This window comes from Gossypium hirsutum, chromosome D06 (genome assembly GCF_007990345.1).
Source record: "Gossypium hirsutum isolate 1008001.06 chromosome D06, Gossypium_hirsutum_v2.1, whole genome shotgun sequence".
Lineage (NCBI taxonomy): Eukaryota > Viridiplantae > Streptophyta > Magnoliopsida > Malvales > Malvaceae > Gossypium > Gossypium hirsutum.
The window spans coordinates 66,095,465-66,117,306 of NC_053442.1; the positions used below are offsets into that span (position 1 = coordinate 66,095,465).

The 21,842-nt window shown below is 31.3% G+C and overlaps 2 protein-coding genes and 1 long non-coding RNA gene across 5 annotated transcripts; 2 read left to right on the forward strand and 1 right to left on the reverse strand.

The window, feature by feature from the left end:
• Positions 1-4,703: 4,703 nt before the first annotated feature.
• On the forward strand, positions 4,704-10,578 carry LOC107960196 (proline--tRNA ligase, cytoplasmic). Of its 3 annotated transcripts, none has more exons than XM_041096340.1 (13): positions 4,704-4,896; positions 5,730-5,771; positions 5,870-5,955; positions 6,055-6,147; positions 6,304-6,420; positions 6,554-6,741; positions 7,026-7,092; positions 7,844-7,966; positions 8,092-8,244; positions 8,449-8,733; positions 8,832-9,050; positions 9,285-9,378; positions 9,993-10,072. In XM_041096340.1, exons 2-13 carry the CDS (start codon positions 5,738-5,740, stop codon positions 10,055-10,057), a joined length of 1,524 nt encoding a protein of 507 aa, XP_040952274.1. In that variant the 5' UTR covers positions 4,704-4,896; positions 5,730-5,737; the 3' UTR covers positions 10,058-10,072. The 3 variants fall into 3 exon arrangements, with proteins under 3 accessions (XP_040952274.1, XP_040952275.1, XP_016751965.2); XM_041096341.1 differs by having other exon boundaries at positions 10,038-10,072; XM_016896476.2 differs by lacking the exon at positions 9,993-10,072 and adding an exon at positions 10,179-10,578 and having other exon boundaries at positions 4,705-4,896.
• Positions 10,579-16,262: 5,684 nt separating this feature from the next.
• Positions 16,263-18,004, forward strand: LOC107960195 (uncharacterized). The gene is made up of 2 exons (XM_016896475.2): positions 16,263-16,578; positions 16,668-18,004. The coding sequence occupies exons 1-2, from the start codon at positions 16,329-16,331 to the stop codon at positions 17,687-17,689; spliced, it is 1,272 nt and encodes a 423-aa protein (XP_016751964.2). The 5' UTR covers positions 16,263-16,328; the 3' UTR covers positions 17,690-18,004.
• Positions 18,005-19,842: 1,838 nt separating this feature from the next.
• On the reverse strand, positions 19,843-20,919 carry LOC121218697 (uncharacterized). The gene is made up of 2 exons (XR_005915185.1): positions 20,489-20,919; positions 19,843-20,110 (listed from the first exon to the last, which is right to left on the reverse strand). It is a non-coding gene; the product is annotated as an uncharacterized lncRNA (long non-coding RNA).
• Between the last annotated feature and the right edge of the window lie 923 nt (positions 20,920-21,842).

Below are 21,842 nucleotides of genomic sequence, written 5' to 3' on the forward strand. Positions count from 1 at the left end.
TGTTATGAGTAGTTTTAAGTATTGTGTCTAAAAAGCAAATATGATTGGAATTTACAATGAGATTGTTTAAAAAAACATCTTAAATGTGTGGTTCTAGACATTATGTCAAAAAAAATAGATGATTAGAATTTATAAAGAGATTGTTCAAAAAAAATCTTGAATGCGTGGTTCAAGATATTATGTAAAAAAAACAGATATGATTAAAACTTATAATTAGATTGTTCAAAAAATAATCTTAAATGGGTGGTTCTTCTAGGCATTGTGTCAAAAGAACATATATGATCAGAACTTATAATAAGATTGTTCAAAAAAAATCTTAAATGGATGGTTCTAGTCATTGTGTCAAAAAGAGCAGATATGATCAAAACCTATAATGATATTGTTAAAAAAAAACTCTTGAATTTGTTCTAGGCATTGTGTCAAAAAATACATATATGATCAGAATCTATAATGAGATTGTTAAAAAAAATGTTAAATGGGTGGTTCTAGCCATTGTGTTAAAAATAGCAGATATGATCAAAACCTATAATGAGATTGTTCAAAAAAAATATCTTAAATGGGTGATTCTAGACGTTGTGTAAAAAAGAACAGATATGATCAGAATCTATGATGAGATTGTTCAAAAAAAATCTTAAATGAGTGGTATGAGTCAATAAGATGCTGACTCAACTATATTATTTGAAAAAATTTTAGTTTTTATTTTCTAAAAAAACTCAATAAAAAATTTATATATGGTTGAATTTGAATTGTGCTACTTACAGTAAAATAGTATTAATTTTATAACTACACCATAACTTTATTTAAATATATTATTTGCATTTTAACCGAACTATGTTTGGTTTATTACTTTCATCAATTGTATATCTATACTATCATGTAAACCTCAAACTGAGTTGGTGTCATGAGTCAACATGACACCAACTCAATGAAATTACGAAAATATTTTTTTGTATTTAAAGTAAGTTATATTATTTGAGGATATCTTAATTTTTTTATCTTTTATTTTAATATTGTACGTATTTGATGTATTATTAATTAATTTCAAATAATCAAAGAGGTCAAATTTTGAACCATGTGTGATGACCTGATGGTTAAAGTGTTCACTGCCCTAGGTGTGGCTTGAGTTTGAGTCGTGCTAGTCGCGTTTTGCCCTCTTTTTATATCATATATACTCTTTTTGATACCCACCCTAACTCTTAAATAGAAGAATAATGTATTTTAACGTACTTGAACTCACGTTCCCCGCACTTGCAATAATGACGTTATCAATCGAACTAAGACTCAGTCGGCTAATATAATTAATTTCGATGTTGATTATTCAAAATGCATAACAATTATAATTGAATTTATAATTATACATTGTAACTTAAAAAAAGATAACCTCATCCATGAATAAATACTTGCTGAGGAAAAAGAAATTAACAATCTATCTTTTAAAATCCCCAGAAACTGTATTTTATAGCTTTAAAACATTCTTTTTAGAGCCTCCATGATCGAAAACTCTTTCAATTAAGTCCCCAGCAACTCAAGTACATAACAGTTCTAAGAGACTCTTCTGCTTGCTTTAGCTTCTCATGGTTGGTCGTCTTTGAAAGTACTCCATGATTCAGTGTTCTGCAAATATGGCTAGCTTGCTTTGATGATGATGATGATGATGATGATGGAGAAGAAGGGTTTTTCAAAGAGCTTAGATTAGACTTCAACTTTGATGCTTGGTCTTCCATTACTAAGAATTTTAATTTTTTTTCTTGAAGTTTTTGTATATATATATACACAATTGAATAGGAACTTGTTTTTAAGCAATATGTTGACTTGAAAGAAAAGCAAAAGAAGAAACACAAGAAGATTCCTAGATATGTGGAGAAAAACGGGACAGTTTTGAAAGTTTCTTTCCCGTTGATTTTTTATTTTCACGTAAAGTTTATTGAAGGGATAATATCACATTTGGTACCTATACTTTAATAAAATGTTCAATGTTATACCTGAACTATCGTTATGTATATTATTATGGTACTTAGTGTGAACACCGTTAGTTAATTGCTAAACCGGCTAATATATATTTTACACGTATAATTTTGTTCTCTAAACCATTAAGTTTACATGGATAAATTAGCATTATTTGAAAAAACTCAATAAAACAAAAAAATAAAAATAAAAAACAAGTAACTAAATATATGGTTAATACAAAAAAAAAGTAAATACTAACTTTACATGAAATAATTATAATAATATATTATTTAAAAATTAATTAAAAATATTATTTCAAATGGAAAATTTGATGTGTCAAAATTTCAGCCGCTAGTTTAGCAATCCACTAACGGTGTTAACATCAGGTATCATAATAAAACACATATTGATAGTTTAGAAACCACACTGGACATTTTCAAAGTACGAATATCACATTGGACGTTTTATGAAAGTATAGATACCAAATGTTACATTATCCCTTTATTAAATAAGGGTAAACTACACCCAAGCTCGCTAAATTATTATTAAGTTTGCATTTTGATCACTCAACTTCAAAAAATTACAAAATGATCATTGAACTATTCGAAAGTTTTTATTTAAGTCACCGGGTTGTTAAGTCTTTTTTTCCAAAGTTCAGCTAGTGAGCTTCAAGTGATGATTCAATGATTGGTATATTGGATTAGTACCAATCGGCAAGTAGAAAACATACCTTATATCAAAGTTGATTTTATGGTTAGTGTTTGAGATCAAAGAAGAAAGTTGTTTGAATTCTGGTTCGTAAATTCGTGATATTTAAAGTTGTTTCATGAAAAAAACTGTAGAAGAGAAGGGGAATGAGAACTTCTGATTGGTGTAGGTAGTACGAACAAAGAAGGGCATACAATAATGATTCTAACAATCCTGTGACTTAAATTAAATTGAGATTTGGGTTTCAATTTGTGTTTGTCTAAATGAAGTTATTAGTATTTATTTATAAGGTATAATGTCAAATTTGACCCTCAACGTTTATATCTTTTGTCAATTTAGCCCTTATTCCTTTTTGAGCTAAATTTGACCATTAAGCTTTCAAAAAGAGTCGAATCGTTTTTTAACGAAAATATTGATTAAAACATAAAGTTTTAACGATGTTGGTTTGACAACTCGCATGGCAGTCCACAAGTATTTTATGTTGATATGACACTATTTTTCTTATATGTCATGTCATAAAAAATTTAAAAATTATAAAGATATTCAAAAAAAATTATAAGAATCCATAAAAAAATCAGCATGAAGTACACATGGATTATCACGTGGGTTGCCATGTTTCAAAATTTAACGTTTTTGTTAGCATTTATATTAAAAACAACAACAATACAACATTTTTTTCGAAAGATTGATGGTCAAATTTGACTCTTCTTAAAATATCGAGGGTCAAAAATTGAAAGAAAAAAAGAATAAAGACCAAATTGATAAAAAAAAACGTGGAAGGCTAAAAAAAAAATCAACCAATTGACTTTGACATCATTTAGATTCAAACCATAAGAAAACTTATGGACAAAACGTGTAAAGAAAAACAGACTAAAATGGTTTAATTCTCACAGTAAATTACTTTGAAATTTCATCTCATTGTGTAAGAAATAGCAAATTGGTGAATATATTTGTTAGGTCCCTTTGTTATAAGAAAGGATTAAGATTAGTCCCTTATTATTATATGGATAAATTTAATACCTATATTATTAAAAGGAATCAAATAAATCCAAATTTTAACAGAGTTAACATGTACTACTATTAACAAAGGTTGCTGACATGGCATCCATGTGACAGTTCACATGTATGCCATGTCAATAAAGTATCTGTTAACTTTTTCATCTATTTTTGGGTGATTTGACAAACAACATAAATTTATTTTAACAGAAAAATTAAATACAAGGCTAAAATAATTTTTATTTTTCGTAAAATTTGAAGGTTAAATAAATAATTATGTCTATTGAAAACATTGTTTACATGCTTTTTTTATTATAAAAGTTTTGTTTTTTTTACTTAATCATTTTAGCTAAAATAATTTAGGGTAATAAATTAATTAATAGCATTATAAAAATAGAAAACTGAATTATCCAAAATTAAAGTATAATTACTAAATATTTAATTTAAGCATAATATATATATTCACAGGCAAAGGTAAATGGGGTAAATAGTGACCCTCCAAATTTACGATTTATCTTTAATCTCTTAAAGCAAATTTCTGGCTTCGCCCTTGTCCGTATCCCTTCTATCTGCTTGATACAGAAGCTACCCTTTATTTATTTTTATCCTGTAAGGATAGTATAATAGTTGATTCTGTATTAAATTTGGTTGACATCATTAATACTTAACAGCTAGCATTGTCTCCTTTTAAAACAACGTATGAAAAATATCAAAATTTGAAGTTATGATTTCAACTTTGATATGGAATTTTATTGAGAACAATAACAATTATATAAAAAAATCGAAGTTGATTGTGTCTTAATTCGATTGACATTGTTACTGATGCAGAAGGATGTGTGTTTAAGTACGCTAAAACGCATTATTATCTCATTTAAAGGTTGAGAAATGATACGGGTAGGTCTAGACATTCTATAAAAAAAAACATATAATAAGAACAATTTGTGTTTAAAAAAAGCATTAAAAATCTATATTTATCCATAACCGAACCAACCAACTTAATATTAATAATTTAAAATATTATATAAATATATCAAATCCCAACCCAATAATTTACAACTAACACCAACACAGCCCAAAAAGAAATAACATAATCAAAATAAACAAATCTAAAAAGAAAACGAAGAAGAAAGAAAACCCTAAACAAACACCTCACACTGCTTAGTCTCCCTCATCGTTCCATTAGTCTTCTCCAAACGGCGGCATCTTCATCTTACAATTCGGCCTCCCTCTTTCACATTCTTTAAGGTATTTCTATACCTTAATTTTTTGTGGGTTTTTTGAATTTTTCTTTTTGGTGGTTATTGGCAGTGGGCAATTGTTGGCATTAGAATGTTGGTGTAGTTGGAACAATTGTAAAAATTTCATTAAAATGCTTTTGTTGGCAGTAGGCAATTTCATTTGCCGCTATTGCTTGTATTTTGTATCATAATGGTGCTTTGTAGGGAAATTGCCAAATTGGTGCTAATCTTGGCAATTGGTAGGCAATTGTATTTGTTGGCTTTAGAATGCTTTTGTAGTTGGAACATTTTCATTTGTATTTTTGGAATTCAATTTCGCAGTATGCTAAATGTTTATGTTGAATTTAAATTTGGTAGTAGGAAAAATTTAATGTGGTTGAAGTAGAATTTGGCAGTAGCTTATTTTTATTGGCTATGAAAATATACATTGTCTCTCTCTCTCAAAAAAAAAAAATGTCGGTTAACCAACCGAACCGACTGAAGTTAAGTCGGTTATGGCACTTCAAGTCGGTCAGGTCGGTTAATTTAACTGATTGCTCACCCTTACTGAATGCTGCATACCCTTTCTTTATAATGTCAAAGAATATTGGTTTTTGGATACTCCAGGAAAAAAAAATCACTTCCAAATCTCTGATCTGAAAGTCAGTCAATGCAGTAAAAGTAATTGATAATTGCTTAAGAATAGGAACTTTCACATGGTTAAGACTTTAGCAATACGTGTAAATACTAGGATAGTGGATTTTATTTTGCCTTAATAGGGATATTAGCTTTGGAACTGAGTGAGGTAAACTGTTTTTAATTATTCTAATTTTATGTTTTATTTGTATTTTTTATTTGAAGTTGAACATATGGCTGGAGGGGAGAAGAAAAAGTCTGGCGGTGGTACGTTTTTTTTGGGGCTTGTTTTGGATAGATTTTATTGTAAATGCATGCATGAAGGTGTGATGGTTTCTATGTTTGTGAATGCTTTGTTGTTGTAGGAGGGAAAAAGAAGGAAGTGAAGAAGGAGACTGGTTTGGGTCTTTCCTTCACCAAGGATGAGAATTTTGGGGAATGGTACTCTGAGGTATGTTTTGTAGCAATTATGCAATGATTTAGTGCTTGTTATACTAAATTGGGATCTTAATATCTTATTATTGTATACTCATTTTGGCTTTTTTTTTAGGTTGTTGTCAATGGTGAAATGATTGAGTACTATGACATCTCTGGATGTTATATTCTTAGGCCATGGGCAATGTCAATATGGGAGAACATGCAAGTGAGTTATATGATCTTTCTATATTGCATTTTATATAGTAAATAAGTTGAAGTTTTAATTGATTATAAGGAAAAAATTAGTTATGGATGCTAATCTTTGATCTTCGTTTCCTTTCCTCCCTTTCGTGATTAACCTATCCGTCGTGTGAAATTGTAGACGTTCTTTGATGCGGAAATCAAGAAAATGAAAGTCAAGAACTGCTATTTCCCTCTTTTTGTATCTCCAGGTGTTTTGCAAAAGGAGAAGGATCACATAGAGGGTTTTGCTCCCGAGGTGAGAACTAAGTTTTATTTTTGGCATGATGACATTGTGATTGTGGAATATGCCTCGGCTTGAAGTTTCTACTTTTCTTTAATTTTTTTTTTGAAGTCATTTGAAACTAATTTTAGGATCCTGATCTAATCAGGTTGCTTGGGTGACAAAATCTGGTGAGTCTGATTTGGAGGTGCCAATTGCCATCCGCCCAACTAGTGAGACAGTTATGTATCCCTACTATTCTAAGTGGATAAGAGGACACCGTGACTTGCCTTTGAAGCTTAACCAGTGGTGCAATGTTGTTCGATGGGAGTTTAGCAATCCCACACCATTTATCAGGTAGTTCGTGTTAAACTCCATTGTCAACTTTAGCTCTCCATTATGATCCTACTTCCTTTCCCCCTGCCTGTTCCACCTGGTGGATGGGATGATCTATGCTATACATGTAATGAGATGCTAATTTTCAGATGATTTTATAATATTGGATCAATTTTCTTAGCATGAGTTATTAATGTTCACAGATGTGTAGATTATTTTCTCAATTCTTTCGATGGCAATCTAGAGTTTTTATTTAAAATATTTGAGGATGGATTTTGCACTGCTAACTTGATGCTTGATTGTAGGAGTCGTGAATTTCTATGGCAGGAAGGGCATACTGCCTTCGCAACAAAAGAAGAGGCAGACACTGAGGTAGCGGTCTTAAATTTTTTACTTTCGGGAAGTATTTAAACTTAGAGAGGTGAAGTTTGTCCACTGTGCTGTTGGAATCCAATGGACTTGGTTGCGATCAGCCTTGCAAGATTTCCATTTGCTTTGACCTTCTCAAGCCCATCGGGAAGAGAGGAGAAGATAAATAAAGGGGGAGAAAAAGATATGTGGAAATCTTGCATGGCTGGTCTGTTATTCTTCCACATTTACCAACAACTGGCTTTTGGTTTAAAACAGCATTATTGCCTCAGAATTTCTGAATTAAGTATTTAAGTATTTCATAAAATTAATATGAGATGTTCTATAATCATCAATAATGTTAATATACTTTTTCTGTTTGTTTTTGCAATGTGTAAATAATCAAATAGTTCATTGCTCTTACAGATAGCACTTTTCTTGCCTTTTGAAGTATCGTTGAAGAATGTGCCTGCTCCTTAGAACCTTGTATGTCTGTCCATGTACGGATTGTTTTGGTGATTATATTATGGAAGGACTGATGTGCTAAAATTTACATGCTGAGTTATATGTATTTTATAGTTGAATTTACTTTGTGCTTATAGATTGTAGACTTTACCTCCAGAATCTAACATGCAATATATCCTCATTTTCACATCATTTTTGGTATATTGTGCTGTTAACAAACCTGGAAAAACAGGGACTTATTAACCAACAACAGTGGTAAACATGTCTGCTGGATCACTTTAAATATATCTAATTTTTTGTTATACTTTAGGTTCTTCAAATATTGGAACTGTACCGACATATATATGAAGAATTCTTGGCAATTCCTGTTACGAAAGGCAGGAAGAGTGAACTGGAGAAGTTTGCTGGTGGACTTTACACAACCAGTGTTGAGGTATAGTATAAGCCTGCATGTAATAACAATTTGTTCTTGTTCTAATCAATGAACTTAAATTGTCTGCTTGATCATTGTGCTTTAATCTAAAGTGAGGAGCTTTTGATCTGATCATAACATGATAGGCATTTATTCCAAACACTGGGCGCGGTATTCAAGGTGCAACCTCCCATTGTTTGGGCCAAAACTTTGCAAAAATGTTTGAGATAAACTTTGAAAATGAAAAAGGGGAAAAGTCTATGGTCTGGCAGAATTCCTGGGCATATAGCACTCGAACGGTAAAACAATTTTCTCTTTACTTTATGTGGTCTTAGCATTTATTAATTCAAGTTCCTTGTGATACCAACCTGCCAACTATATTTTGTTGTTTTAGGTGATTACACGGGCTTGCTAGTCAAAAGAATCCCTAACTACTCATATAATTTCCTTTAATATTCTTCTCTCCTTATTCATGTTATTCTCCTTATCCTTTTTTTTTTCAGATTGGGGTAATGGTGATGGTTCATGGGGATAACAAAGGCTTAGTGCTGCCTCCAAAAGTTTCAGCTTTGCAAGTTATTGTGATTCCTGTGCCTTACAAAGATGCAGATACTCAAGGTATCTTTGATGCCTGTGCTGCCACCGTAGTAACCCTCTCTGATGCTGGTATTCGTGCTGAAGCTGATCTTAGAGAGAACTACTCACCTGGTTGGAAGTACTCAAACTGGGAAATGAAAGGTGTTCCCCTAAGGATTGAAATAGGACCTCGAGACTTGGCAAATAATCAGGTGAATCCCCACCCTCTTTTTTCTCATTTCTGCTTTCCTTCTATTCTTTTATGTATTATTTTCTTATTATTGAAACCAGAATGTGTTTTATTGGACAGGTGCGTGCAGTTCGCCGTGACAATGGAGAAAAGACTGATATCTCTAGAGTCTTTTTGGTTGAACAAGTAAAAGGAATGTTGGATAAGATTCAACAGAACCTATTCGATGTAGCAAAACAAAAAAGAGATGCCTGCATTGAAGTTGTAAAAACTTGGGACGAGTTTGTAAAAGCTCTTGGGCAAAAGAAACTGATCTTAGCTCCTTGGTGTGATGAGGAGGTATGACTTGAATTTGCAGAATCCTTATTATTTATAGGGATCATGACAAATTAGCATTTAATTGGTATTGTTTTAATGCTTATTTGTTACCCTTTTTTCTCAGAACTGCATCATTAATCATCATTAATCTCAAGTATTTTGTTAGGCACCAACATGAGCTGGATCATATTCTAATCTCTCGAGGCATATGTAGCTCATTTTTCTTAAATGATGTTTTATGTTTTGTATATATAGGAGGTGGAGAAAGATGTGAAAGCTCGAACAAGGGGTGAGATGGGAGCAGCTAAGTCTCTTTGTATCCCATTCGAACAGCCTGAACTCCCAGATGGTACTTGACTCCATCCATGCAGGCATTTCTTTTAAATAATAGGATACTGCATCAGCATGTATTGCTCAGTAACTGCCTAAAAATTTTTTCCTGTGAAAAACTGCGAAAGTTAATGGAATTAGAGAAATGATACTATATTAAGTGGAATCGGAGAGGATATATATATGCGAGCTCATAGATGTGAGGAATTAAAGCTTCCTCTAGTTGTTATGTTTGTGAATGATGGTAGAAGTACCATGGTGGCTCTTGTACTAGAAGTTGAATTGCATTTTGGCCCCTCTACTCAAAAAATGGAAAATTAGCCTTTGTACGTTAGATTAAAGAGAAAACTGATCATTCTTTTAAAAATTTCATCCAATTCTACTATTAAAAATTGGTCCTTATAAGTTAGCATGAGGTACACGTGGCATGCCAAGCATCACTGTCTTGTTATTCTGTCATCAACGCTAGTTTTTAACAGTACAAAGGGATGAAATTTTTAACAAAAATGACCAATTTGCTCGTTGATCTAACTTACAATGACTAATTTGCCTTTTTTTTAGTGGAGGGAGCAAAATGCAATCTGACTCCTAATACAGTGGCCTTTATGGTACTTTTACCTGTGAACAATGCAGTCTTTTTATCATGGTGTGAACTTTCTAAATTCCACCTTGCATTAGCATGGAGGAGACTCGTGTAGATGCAGTTCGGTTATTTGTAACTTTGCATCTACAGAAGAAAGGAATACGAGGTAAAAGGGAAATATAGGATATTATATGTGTTGTACAATTCTTTACTCATCCAAAGAAAATATTATGCAGGTACTAAATGCTTTGCTTCTGGGAAGCCTGCAAAAAAGTGGACCTATTGGGGCAGAAGTTACTAAGATTATTCACCTTTTGATAACCATCTCCTTCTCATGGTCCTTCGGCTCGGGTCATCAGGCCGTTCTAAACAGGGAAGTTTTCAATTTAAAATTATGTGAGACTGATTAGAGGATTCAGTTTTTAAGCATTTATTTTCCTTTTTCTTTTTTGGCAGAATTTTGCTTTGCTACAATAGATATACTGTCTTATCTGGTGTTGCTCCTTTGTGGATTGTGTTTTAAGCATTTGAAAGAGAACACTACTGTATTATAGGATGGTATAGGCAAATGCCCTTTTGATGTTACTCTTTTTTATTATAGAAGTGGAAGTGAGCAATATATATATTTTCATTTAATTTTGAAGCAGATATGTAAAATTATAAAGAAATTGATGGTTAAAGCATGTTGATTTATTATTGTGCTTTTGTATACTCGAATAGATTTGACAGCAATTAGATTCAAACCATTAAGCTGTTGACAAAATGTGTAAGAGAAAAGACTAAAATGATTGGCCCTTTTAGGCCATTAATTCTCACTGTAAATTACTTTGAAATTTCATCCCATTGTGCAAGAAAAGGCGAATTTCACATTGGTAAATGTATTTGATAGGTCAAGGGAGGATAAAATTGGTTTTTTATTTTTAAATCAATCAATTTAGTCTCTGTACTACTAAAAAATTAAAATAAGTTTAAATTCTAACTGAGTGAATTTTTTGAAAGCTTTTTCATGATTTTACAAATGAAAAACAGTAAATGTTAATTATATTACAGTTTCATTCTTTTTAATAGTATAAATATTAAATTGAAATGTTTAATAATAGAGGGACTAATTTGATTTAATTCCTATAATAAAGGGACTTGACAAATGCTTTCACCTAAGCATTGGGGGTCTTTAAAAGGCATTCTTTCTTATGATTTTATTTCACTAAAATTGGATTATAAGTTTTTGAGACGTCAAATATAGATTTTATCATGTATTAATTTATGATTCTATGATCTTTGAAAAGATTAATTTAAATTTTTTTCATTTTTGGGCCAAAGCATAATTTTCCCCTGTATTAATTTATAATTTGATTATTTATAGGGGTTATAATTGTAATGTTCTAATTTTGAGACTAAGGCTCTTGCCTGCTCCCTTGTATTCGCCCCTGGTGGTGTGCGGTTTTTTCAATTATGGGTTCAATTTTGTTGGTTCTTTCAACTGATTATCAGTTTTTAAAATTTCAAATCAACCCGACTAAAATAACCGACTTAATTTAATATGTTTTCAATTATTTATAATATTTATAATATATAATTTATAAAATATAAAATAAACAAATATTATTCAAGCTCAATAACTAAAGTTGGTTAACCGATTGAGCTGACCCACCTATGTCGATTCTTAAGCTTTAATTCGGCAGAATCAGTTTTTATAGATTATGGGCAGTTGAGTCGGTTTAATAAAAAAAATCTACCGAAAAAATCTAATGCTCCCCTACGAGATATCAATCAATGAAAAAAAAAACTTACCTCTATCAACATGAAAGTACCTAGTAAAGTATGTTATTATGTTTCGACATCTAATATCGAGTTTCAATTCGTTGTAAGCGAGGATCGAAATTGTTTTGGGTGCGAATGATTGATATACAAGGGTAAGTGAATATTACATGTAGTTGAAATTTGATTAAAAATTAGAAAGAGTTAAATTACTTTTCGGGGTCTGAATTTAGCAACTACTTTTCGGTTTCAACTTTTTTTTTTCTTTCAAGTTAGTCTTGAAGTTGGCAATTGTTCCCATATTGGGCCTAAACATTTTATTTATCCATGCTATTCCCTAATATTTCTTGAAAACTTTAAGAGAACAATTATCAAGTTCAGACCCCAATATGGGAACAATTGACAAGTTTAGAGACTAGTTCAAGTCCCAATGTGGTAACAGTTATTTAGTTTATGCTCCAATGACTATAATTAACACGTTCAATAACTAACTTAGATAAAAAAAAAATTCAGACCCTAAATAACCCAAATTAAAAAAAAATCACTAACCTCAAGCCTTGTTGGAAACTCTTGCTCCTTCTGAAATAGTCATGGATTCTTTTGTACACAATGGGATATTAAAAAAAAAACTAAAAAAAAATATAACAGTTGAAAAATGTTAATTAATATAAATTTGTATTATAGAAAAAGTATACAGAAAAAAGAGTTGGACCTTTGTTTTTTTATTGAGGTATGAAAGCAAGAAATAATTGAGCTGTGGGATTTTGTAAAAAATAAAAATAAAAATAAAAATTAAAAAAGGGGAAAAAGATTAGAGAAATTTTTAGTTTTCAAGTTTATAAATACAAAAATTATAGAGAAATTTTTAGTAATTGAATTTGAAATTTTTTTTCTAATTTGATCCTTAAAATTTTTTTGGTCCAATTAATTTTGAAATTTGACAACTTTTTTCAATTTGGTCCCAAAACTTTTTCCAACTTTTTCATCAAAATAATGCATCCTTGTTACTCTAAATTTTATACATATAAAAGACATTTTTTACAAAGAGTTCTTTTACGCATTTTTGCTATTAAATCGGGTTGAAAGGATAATATCTATATTCAAGGGAGAAGGTGAAGGCCTGCTCGAAATACGAGATGATTTGAACAATATTAGACTCAAAAAATGAGCTTGAACAAAAAATAACTCCATTTAAAATATGAGACAAGCTCGGGCTTGAACATTCAGGCTTGAACTTAGTTCGGTCAGACTTTTTTTTTTAATTTATAATGTTTTATATTATGTAATTTACAACATATAAAAATTAAATCTATAATAGTATATAATACTATTTTTTTAAATAATCACCTTATAATAAAAATCCAAATGCTATACAAGAACTAACCCGAGCCACTAGGCTCCCCCAATGCACCTATATCCTAAAGCTCACCCCCGTTACGATAAACAGAAATATCAAAACCATCGGACAACATAATACTAGTTAAACAAGCAAAAATACTGGCAGTATATAATACTATTATAATGTAAACATCGAAAATGTTAAGATGATTATATATAAAATTTTAATAAATATAAAAAATATTAAATTAAAAATATAAATATATATTTTTAAAAAAATAGGCGGGCATAAAATGAGCTTGGATTAACTACTTATTATGGTTGAGCTTAGCAAAATTTTAGATCCACATCCGAAATAAGTTGAACTTGGTAAGTATAATGTGTTAATATCATACTTAGGGATAGAACGTAGTTGGGGTTAGGGGAGGACTTGTCCCCTGCCTCCAACTTTTTTTAGAAAAACCTGCTTAAAATTTTAATTAGGTCCTCTCAAAATTTTTAAAAATTCTAATTACGCCTTCCAAAGGTTTTAAAATTTTAATTATATCCTTCAAAATTTATTAATCCTCTTAATTCTATTTTTTTTAAAAAAAATTAATTAAACACCCAAAATTTTTATAAATCCTTATTAAGCCTATTAGATCCCTCTGAAATTTTTGAAAATTTTAATTAGGCTTCCCCAAAAATTTAATGGGCTCGTTCTAAATTTAATTGTAATCATTTTAATAAAAGCCGAATTTTAAAATTTAAAAAGTATAAAGACTAAAATTAATTAAATTAAACTATATGAATTAAACCCGTAATTTATGCATAGTACATAGATTAATAACAGAACCGGACTTTTATTATATATTAAGGTATTTACATATAATTTCTCAACTTTTTTTTTCTTCATATTATGATAGGTCAACATGCATTGAAGGCAAAGGTCATTGTCTTTGAAAAGCCACCGGCCAAGCTAGCTATAAAACATGTTGACGTCCTTTCCACCGTCCCCCAACTTGTCAATAACATAATAATAACAACATGTCATTGCTTATATTGTTACTTATTGTCTAATAATTTCAAAGAATGCATAATACATGTTTAATATGCGGATTGAGTTTTAGTTCGATTGGTATTGATATTGTTGTCAGTGCAGGAGGATGTAGGTTCGAGTGCGTTGAAGTGCATTATCTTTCTATTTAAGTTGGAGGGGCTATGGGTAGTTTTACGTTTTATATCAAAGAGAGTAGATGGTAAGAACCTCTAATGAAATTAATGTTAAAAAAAATACATAATACATGTTTAAGTTGCCGGTTGAGTCTTAGTTCGATTGGTATTGATATTGTTGCCAATGAAAAAGGACGTGGGTTCGAGTGTGCTGAAGTGCATTATCCTCCTATTGATAAATGTTTACTCATTAAGTTAAAAGGCGAAACTATTATATTGTTTATGTAATTAAATAATATTATACTTTGTCTACTAGTTAAATAATTGGTCCATGTAAACGCAACATTGAGTATAAATAATATGACTCGTTAATTCGACTTGACTCAAAATTTTTTGACTCGATTCTATTCGATTTGAAAAAAAAAATCAAATTGAGTTTGGTTGCTAAAATAGGATTCATCAACTCAACTAACTTAAAATTTTTTGACTCGATTCAACTCGACTCGACCGAATACTCACCCCTGGCTATGGGTAGTTTTAGGTTTTGTATTGAAAAGAGCAAATGATAAGAACCTATAATGAGATTAATGTTAAAAAAATACATAATACATGCTTATAATAATTAAATTTAGACTATTTGTATTGATTAATGACTAATGGTGTAGTTAACGTTTTAAATCTTAGAAAAATGATTAAAATATGTCGTTAGTTATTATACTTAATAGAAGATTGAAATTTAGTTCCCGTACTTAAATTGTCAAAAATGAAGTCTAATTATTGATAACGTCAATACTTTCCATCAAATTTAATTTTCAACGCAGTTGTGTAATTATACAAATTTTAGAAGCAAATCATTATAAATTCAATAAGAAAACTTTGATAGGAGGCAATTTTTAACGAAAAATATTAACAATGAGAATATTAAGCTAAAATTATTTACGTTGTCAAAATCTTGAGGCCTAGGCAAAATTAGGGTCTAATCGAGTCAAGTCGAATTCGAATAGTGACAAGATCGAACTCGACTCAATATCTGAGGCTTGATCGAACATCAAATTTTAAGCCTAAACTTGAGTTGAGACTAAATTAAACTACTCAAGAGCTCAATTAAGCTCATTTATTAATTTTTATGCTCAAGTTTGGCTAATGTGGTTCATACTAAAGGTTTTTCTATATAATAAAGGTAAACATGTAATTTCGTAATATAAGATAAAATAAAAAGTTTGATTAAGCTCATGAGCTATTCAAGTTGAGTATTACGATGCTCGAATTCAGCTTGATCAATGGTTGAAGCTTAGCTTGATAATTAGCAAACCAAATCTTAATTTTTTCGAGTCGAACTTGAATTACTTATGAGCACCAGTATATTATTTACCACCAAGGCAAAACCGAGAGGAATTAGGATTCAATGCTAAAAGTATCAAGGAGGCCATTGTACTAGAAGTTGGATTGCATTTTGCCTCATTTATTAAAAAAAAGAGGAAAATTAATTATTGTACGTTAAATCAAAGAGCAAGTTTGCCATTCTGTCAAAAATCCCATCCATTTTTACTATTAAAAATTGGTTCTTGTGTGTCAGTATGTGGTACACGTGGCACGTTATATTTAACTGTTTGGTTATTTCATCAATCACACTAATTTTTAACAGTAAAAAATAGATGCAATTTTTAATAAAAATAACTAATTTATTATTTAATTTAATATATAAAAATTTATTTATTTATTTATTTTTGAGTAAAAAGAGCGAAATGCAATTTGGTTCGGGAGTTGGTTTCCATTGTCTTATTTTGTGAGGAATATTTTTCATCATCAACGTTTTGTTTACAAAAGCAATTGGTTCTCCCTTGCATGATTTGTTTCCGCGGCCCCCACCACCGCCGACTTAACGATTGGCTTTTGTTGCATTCCATGATTTAGTGCCCTATTCATCAAGGCAAACACTCAACCATCACCATCCGTTTATCCACGTCATGTGGGAACATCCCAAACCAAAAGTGGAATAAAGGGTCCAGATTCGTCTGTCATTTTCTGATCTCACAGCCAGTTCTCCTTATTTATTCAGCATTTCAGTCTCCCACCAAAAAAAGAAACTGTTTTCTAAATTATAACAACAGGTAACTACCACTACCAACTCAATAAACATGTCGTCATCGCACCACCTCTATGAGCTAGATTCCGCCACGGATTCCGTCGCATCCTCTCCGCGCTCCGAACACCATGCTTCTCAAGACGGTCATATACGTGTACGGTTCATGTGTAGTTTCGGTGGTAAGATCTTACCTTGTCCGCATGACAATCAGCTCCGTTACGTCGGCGGTGATACTCGTATCGTCGCCTTTCATCGCTTCACCTCTTTCTCATCTTTCATCACTAAACTCTCTAAACTCTCAGGCAAATCCACTAAACTCTGATTTTTGAATTTTGAAATTTGAATATTTTTGAATTTACATATATTTTGATTTTTTTGAATTTTGTTTTAGGAATTGGCAACGTGAGTGTTAAGTATCAGTTTCCGAATGAGGATCTTGATGCTTTGATTTCAGTGACGACCGATGAAGATCTCGAGAATATGATGGAAGAATATGATCGGCTAGCGCAGAATCAAAACCCTCGACAACTGGCTCGGCTTCGGCTTTTTCTTTTCTCTAACGGCGATGATGAGTCACGAGCCAGTAGTATCAGCTCACTTCTGGACGGCTCGGCTAATCGTGAAAACTGGTTCTTCGACGCACTTAACGGCGGCGCCGCCGCCGATGCTTCGAGGCTTGAACGTCTACGATCCGAGGCTTCGTCTATTGTATCCGAAGTGCCCGATTATTTATTCGGGTTGGAAAACTCCGATGAGATCCAACCTCGTGACCCGAAATTAAGGACACGCCAGCTTTTGCATGATAATAATTCGGTTTCGGATCCCGGTTCTCCTGCCCCGGTTGTTTCTTCTTCTCCTTTTTGTTCCGCGTCATCAGCTACTGTTGTACCTTCAGTGACTAAACCGGCTAATCCTGAACCGGTTTTGAAGTCAAAGCAAAGTCAAACGGATAGTTTCGTGGAGCAACCCATTTCGCAACCGACCACATATTCGGGTACTCCGATGTGGCATCATTATGTTCCGGATTCTCATTATTCTGCTCCTGCCGTACAACAAATACCCGTTTATTATGTTCCGGGTCATGTACAACCCGGAAATCATCAGGGTCAAGCTCAACCCGTTCAAATCCGTACACAGTATGTCCAGCAATATCCGAATTCATCGGGTCAAGTACCCGTAGGATATCATCAACAAGTTCATGGTGCGGGTGAAACATACAGGCAAGCACCACCCGTGGATCCTTATGACCCGACATGGAATGTGGCTCATGATGAGAAACAACCTGTATATTATGGTGTTAGAAATTCGGGTCCTATGCAAGTTTACCCAGGAATGGTGGTTCCGGGTGGGAAGGAACTGGGTCGAAGCAGGTCGGACATGGCTCAGGGTCGGATCTCTCGGTCGGGACAGTAATTATTTGATTATATTTGTGGCAATAATGGCATGGTAATTTTGTTTAAATTTTACCAATGTTGAATGAATTGGATGTAAATTTAAAATGCTGCGTCGAGTGATAAAAGAACTTTATTTTCTTTAAGTAAAGTCACGAGTTTGAGTCTTGTGGATAGAGAACACAATGTTGGAAGATCTTCCCCTCGTGATAGAGATCCGATTTGAACTTAGTTGAAATCAAATGTAATTACCAAACATTGATTTCTCATACAAAATAAAAAAAATGGATTTTTAAAAGTTGTAAATAATAAATATAGTTTTTGTGTTTATAAATTATTTAAAGTTGTATATAATTTTGTTTAGCGTTTTGTAACATTTTGAAATTGAGTTATCAAAACGTAAATTTATTAATAATTTAATTACATTGGTGTAATAAAATATCAGGTGGAGTTCAACGAGGCAATTATGATATCTCAACTTCAACATCGGAATTTAGTAAGGCTCCTTGGAATTTGCAATGATGGTGAAGAAAAGATGCTCGTTTATGAGTTCATGTCAAATGTACAAAGAGCCTTGATATTTTTCTCTTGGTTAGAGCATCTTCACATCTTTTTTTCTCGTCATTTTTAAAGAAAAAAATTCCGATTCTTATACTTTAATTTGGCATAATTTAATATTTTATTTTTATATTCAATTACATTTAAATAAACAATTTGTAATTATTTATAAATTCTTCACATTTTTTTTGTTTTTATTTAAAGATAATGTATTATGTTATTGTTCAATAATTATGCATGAGACACATACACTAACAATGCATCAAATATTATTCTAATCTAATATTTCTTTACCAGTTTCTAAGATCTTTTTCATTAAATTATATTCTAAAATAAATCATTTGACGTTCTAACGATGATTAATCTAAAATAAATCATCTAACATTCAAATGATGAAATATAATGATTATATCATACCCGAATAGATCATGAAAGGACAATTTTCAGAGAATCCGATGTTTTCAGCTTTGAGATCTTGACTCTAAAGATTGCTAGTGAAAGAAAACTCTAGTTTTCAAGACGATAAGCACTTTATGAACTTTTTAGAGTACGTAAGTCCAATTCTTTTATTATTCCTTTCCACTAAAAGTTGAATTGTATTTTATTTTTTTACTTAAAAAATGAGCAAGTTAATCTTTGTATGTTAGATTAAAAAGCGAATTGATATTTCTGTTAAAAATTTCATTAATTTTTATTGTTAAAAATTGATCCTTGTACATCGGCATAAGGTACACGTGACACGCCATGTATAACTGTCTGGCTACTTTGTTAGCTACACTAGTTTTTAACAGTAGAAATGGATATAAATTTTAATTAAAAGGACTAGTTTGTTCTTTGATTTAAAATATAAGGTCTAATTTATTCATTTTTTGAATAAATGTGATAAAATAAAATCCGACTTTTAGTACAAAAACTTATGTTATATTTTTTACCCGCTTTAAGCATAAACAAGGACATTAAAATGGGTATCAACTTATTAGGCCCAAGCCCAACAAGGCCCAAGCCCAATAAGGCCCAAATATATTTACTTAATGTTTTTTTTTCTTTTATATAATAATCATGTCCCTCATTAATCTAATGCTTATAACTTAAAAGCTCTAATCCATGTTAATGAAGTCTTGTTACAATTGACAAAAGTTGAGGTTTTAGATTTTGAAACTATTTGCAATGTGTAGGTTTTGTCCTTATGTCTTGTGTGGGTTTGTCCATTCTTTTCATATTAGTTTGTTTTTGTGTGGTTCTTCGTCCGCTGTGTATTGTATCGATTGGATTTTACATTGTAGTTGGTTGAACGTATATTTGTAATTAGGTTAAATCTATTATTACTCCTTGTACTTTACAAAACTTGTGGATTTATTCCCTGTACAACTATACTCATTTTTAGTCTCTATACCTTTCAGAATATAAAATTTTAATCCTCACTAAACGATAATTGTTACATTCATTAAGTTAAGTTATGCAATTTCTAAAATCTGATGCAGAAAACATATTATCATATGTGTAATGCCATGTTAACTTGTTATTTTCACATATTACTCACTAATAAGATAATTGATTAATGACTGTTGTAATACCCAAATTTTGCCCGGCCCGAGCCCAAGTATTAAAAACAAAATATAAAAAATATATATGTATAAAATAAATAAAATGTTCAGTTTTTTATTACAATAGCAGGTCCAAAATCAACCCAATACAGTGGCCCAAATGCTTAAATGCTAACCCACTAAGGCCGATTAAAATTTAAACCCAATTTGCCTAGACCCTAGCCCAATCACGAAGCGGCCCAACACCAGAATGCACAGCAGCAAACCCTAGCAGCTTCCAGCGCAAGCCGCCGCAACAGTAGCCTCTGCCCTTGCACGTGCGCCACCGCCACGTACCACGCCTTCACGCATTGCACCGTGCCACGTCATCGTACGACCATTCCCGCAACAAACAAAAGACGAACAACGCAACACCAAAAAAAAAGGACAGATAGCAGTTGTAAAAAATTGAGATTTTGATTATTTCTTTTGATTGTTCGGCAATATAAGGCCAGATATCAGATATTGTAAATGAGGAATTTTCTTTTCTCTTTTGCTTCTCATTTGTACACCCACGGACAAATATTGAATACAAAAAAAAATTTGAAAAAAACAGAAGATTTGAGAGGTATATTCATTTTTTTTTCTTTTCGTTTTTCCTTCATTGTTTTCTTTCTCTTTTTGCTTCTTTACGAATACACTAAACAAAGAAAAAGAGAGGTTTAAGGATGAGAGTTTACCTTCATAGTGCGATGGTCGGATCCCTGTTTCTCTCGTTGCAATCGGAGCAGAAGGGGATCTGAAAGGTTGAGCTGCGACAGGAGATGAAAAACCAAGCGGCACTCTCCCTTTCGTCCGCCATTTTGAAGGAAAACATTTAGGTTTAGGTTTCTTTTTAAATGTTTTCAAAAACGGCATCGTTTGGTGCCTTGACCCGGTGATCCGACTTGATTCGGGGAGGATCCGCGCCTTTTGAAATTAAGGGGAAATTTTCATATTCGGTCCCTCCGCATTGGCTTTCATTTCGATTCGGTTTCCTTTTAAATTTTTTAAAATTGTTACCGCATTTTTATTTTGATTTCAATTTAATCCACAGTTGTGCAGCGCCGTTTCCATTGTTAGGATTGAATGCCCAAATCCATGCGTTTAATTGCTACTTTAGTCCCTTGGATTTGAATCGATTGCAACTTTAAACCTTCAAATATCTTCATTTTAATTTAAATCTTTTTTTTTGGTTATGTTTACTATTATTTTTAGTATTCTGTTTAATTTTATAATTTTTTTAGTATTTACTAGTATTCTTATGTTTTTATATTAGTTATATCTTTTATTTATCTTTCTTCATATTTATTATTATTATATTACATGATTTCAAAACTTTTGTAGATGATAATACTCAACTTTGTTTATTTCTACAAGTATTATTTATTTAAATTAATAAATATATGTTATTTTCTTTAATTATAATATTTTTTTAATATTTTTTTAAAAATTTATTTGGATACTATTATACCATTTGATATTTATTTTTAACTATAATTTTGATTTATTTCAAATTCTTATATATGTATATATTATTTCTTTTAAATTTATTTGAATTATAATTTCCTTTCTTTCATATTTCTTAAGTTATTTTTAAAACTTGTACAATTTCATCTGTGTTAATTTGTTTGGTGCTTTGATTGATTTTATATTCATTAGCCTTTGAATGTTAATATACTATGTGATATATGATTCGTATTCTTATGTATGTTGTATTGTTTATTTGTATTTTATTGATTCCTTGTTGCTCATTAGCTTACATTTAGCTTACGAATTTTTCTTTCGCAATATATTGTCATCCCATTGCGTTTTATTTGTCAAAAGATTATATTCTACTTAAGTATCAAAATCATTTTATTCAAAAACTTTCAAGATAACGCAAAGTTCGGTATTTGGAATCTTCGAAAGAATTGAGCCCTAACGTATTGGGTTCCAATTTTCCTCGTCGAATCTAAAATATCTCTTTTAATTAAAACATAAATAAAAAGCTCATTCTCGGGAATTCGACACGTTGTATCCTAACGCATTGGATATGACATGATGTTCTCTCGA

Bases quoted from the DNA above. Each gene is read 5' to 3' on its own strand.
- LOC107960195 (XM_016896475.2), top strand. From the start codon at position 16,329: ATGTCGTCATCGCACCACCTCTATGAGCTAGATTCCGCCACGGATTCC. The intron at 16,579-16,667 runs GCAAATCCACTA...ATTTTGTTTTAG, and splicing joins TAAACTCTCTAAACTCTCAG to GAATTGGCAACGTGAGTGTT.
- LOC107960196 (XM_041096340.1), top strand. From the start codon at position 5,738: ATGGCTGGAGGGGAGAAGAAAAAGTCTGGCGGTG. The intron at 7,093-7,843 runs GTAGCGGTCTTA...GTTATACTTTAG, and splicing joins AAGAAGAGGCAGACACTGAG to GTTCTTCAAATATTGGAACT. The intron at 9,051-9,284 runs GTATGACTTGAA...TTGTATATATAG, and splicing joins CTCCTTGGTGTGATGAGGAG to GAGGTGGAGAAAGATGTGAA.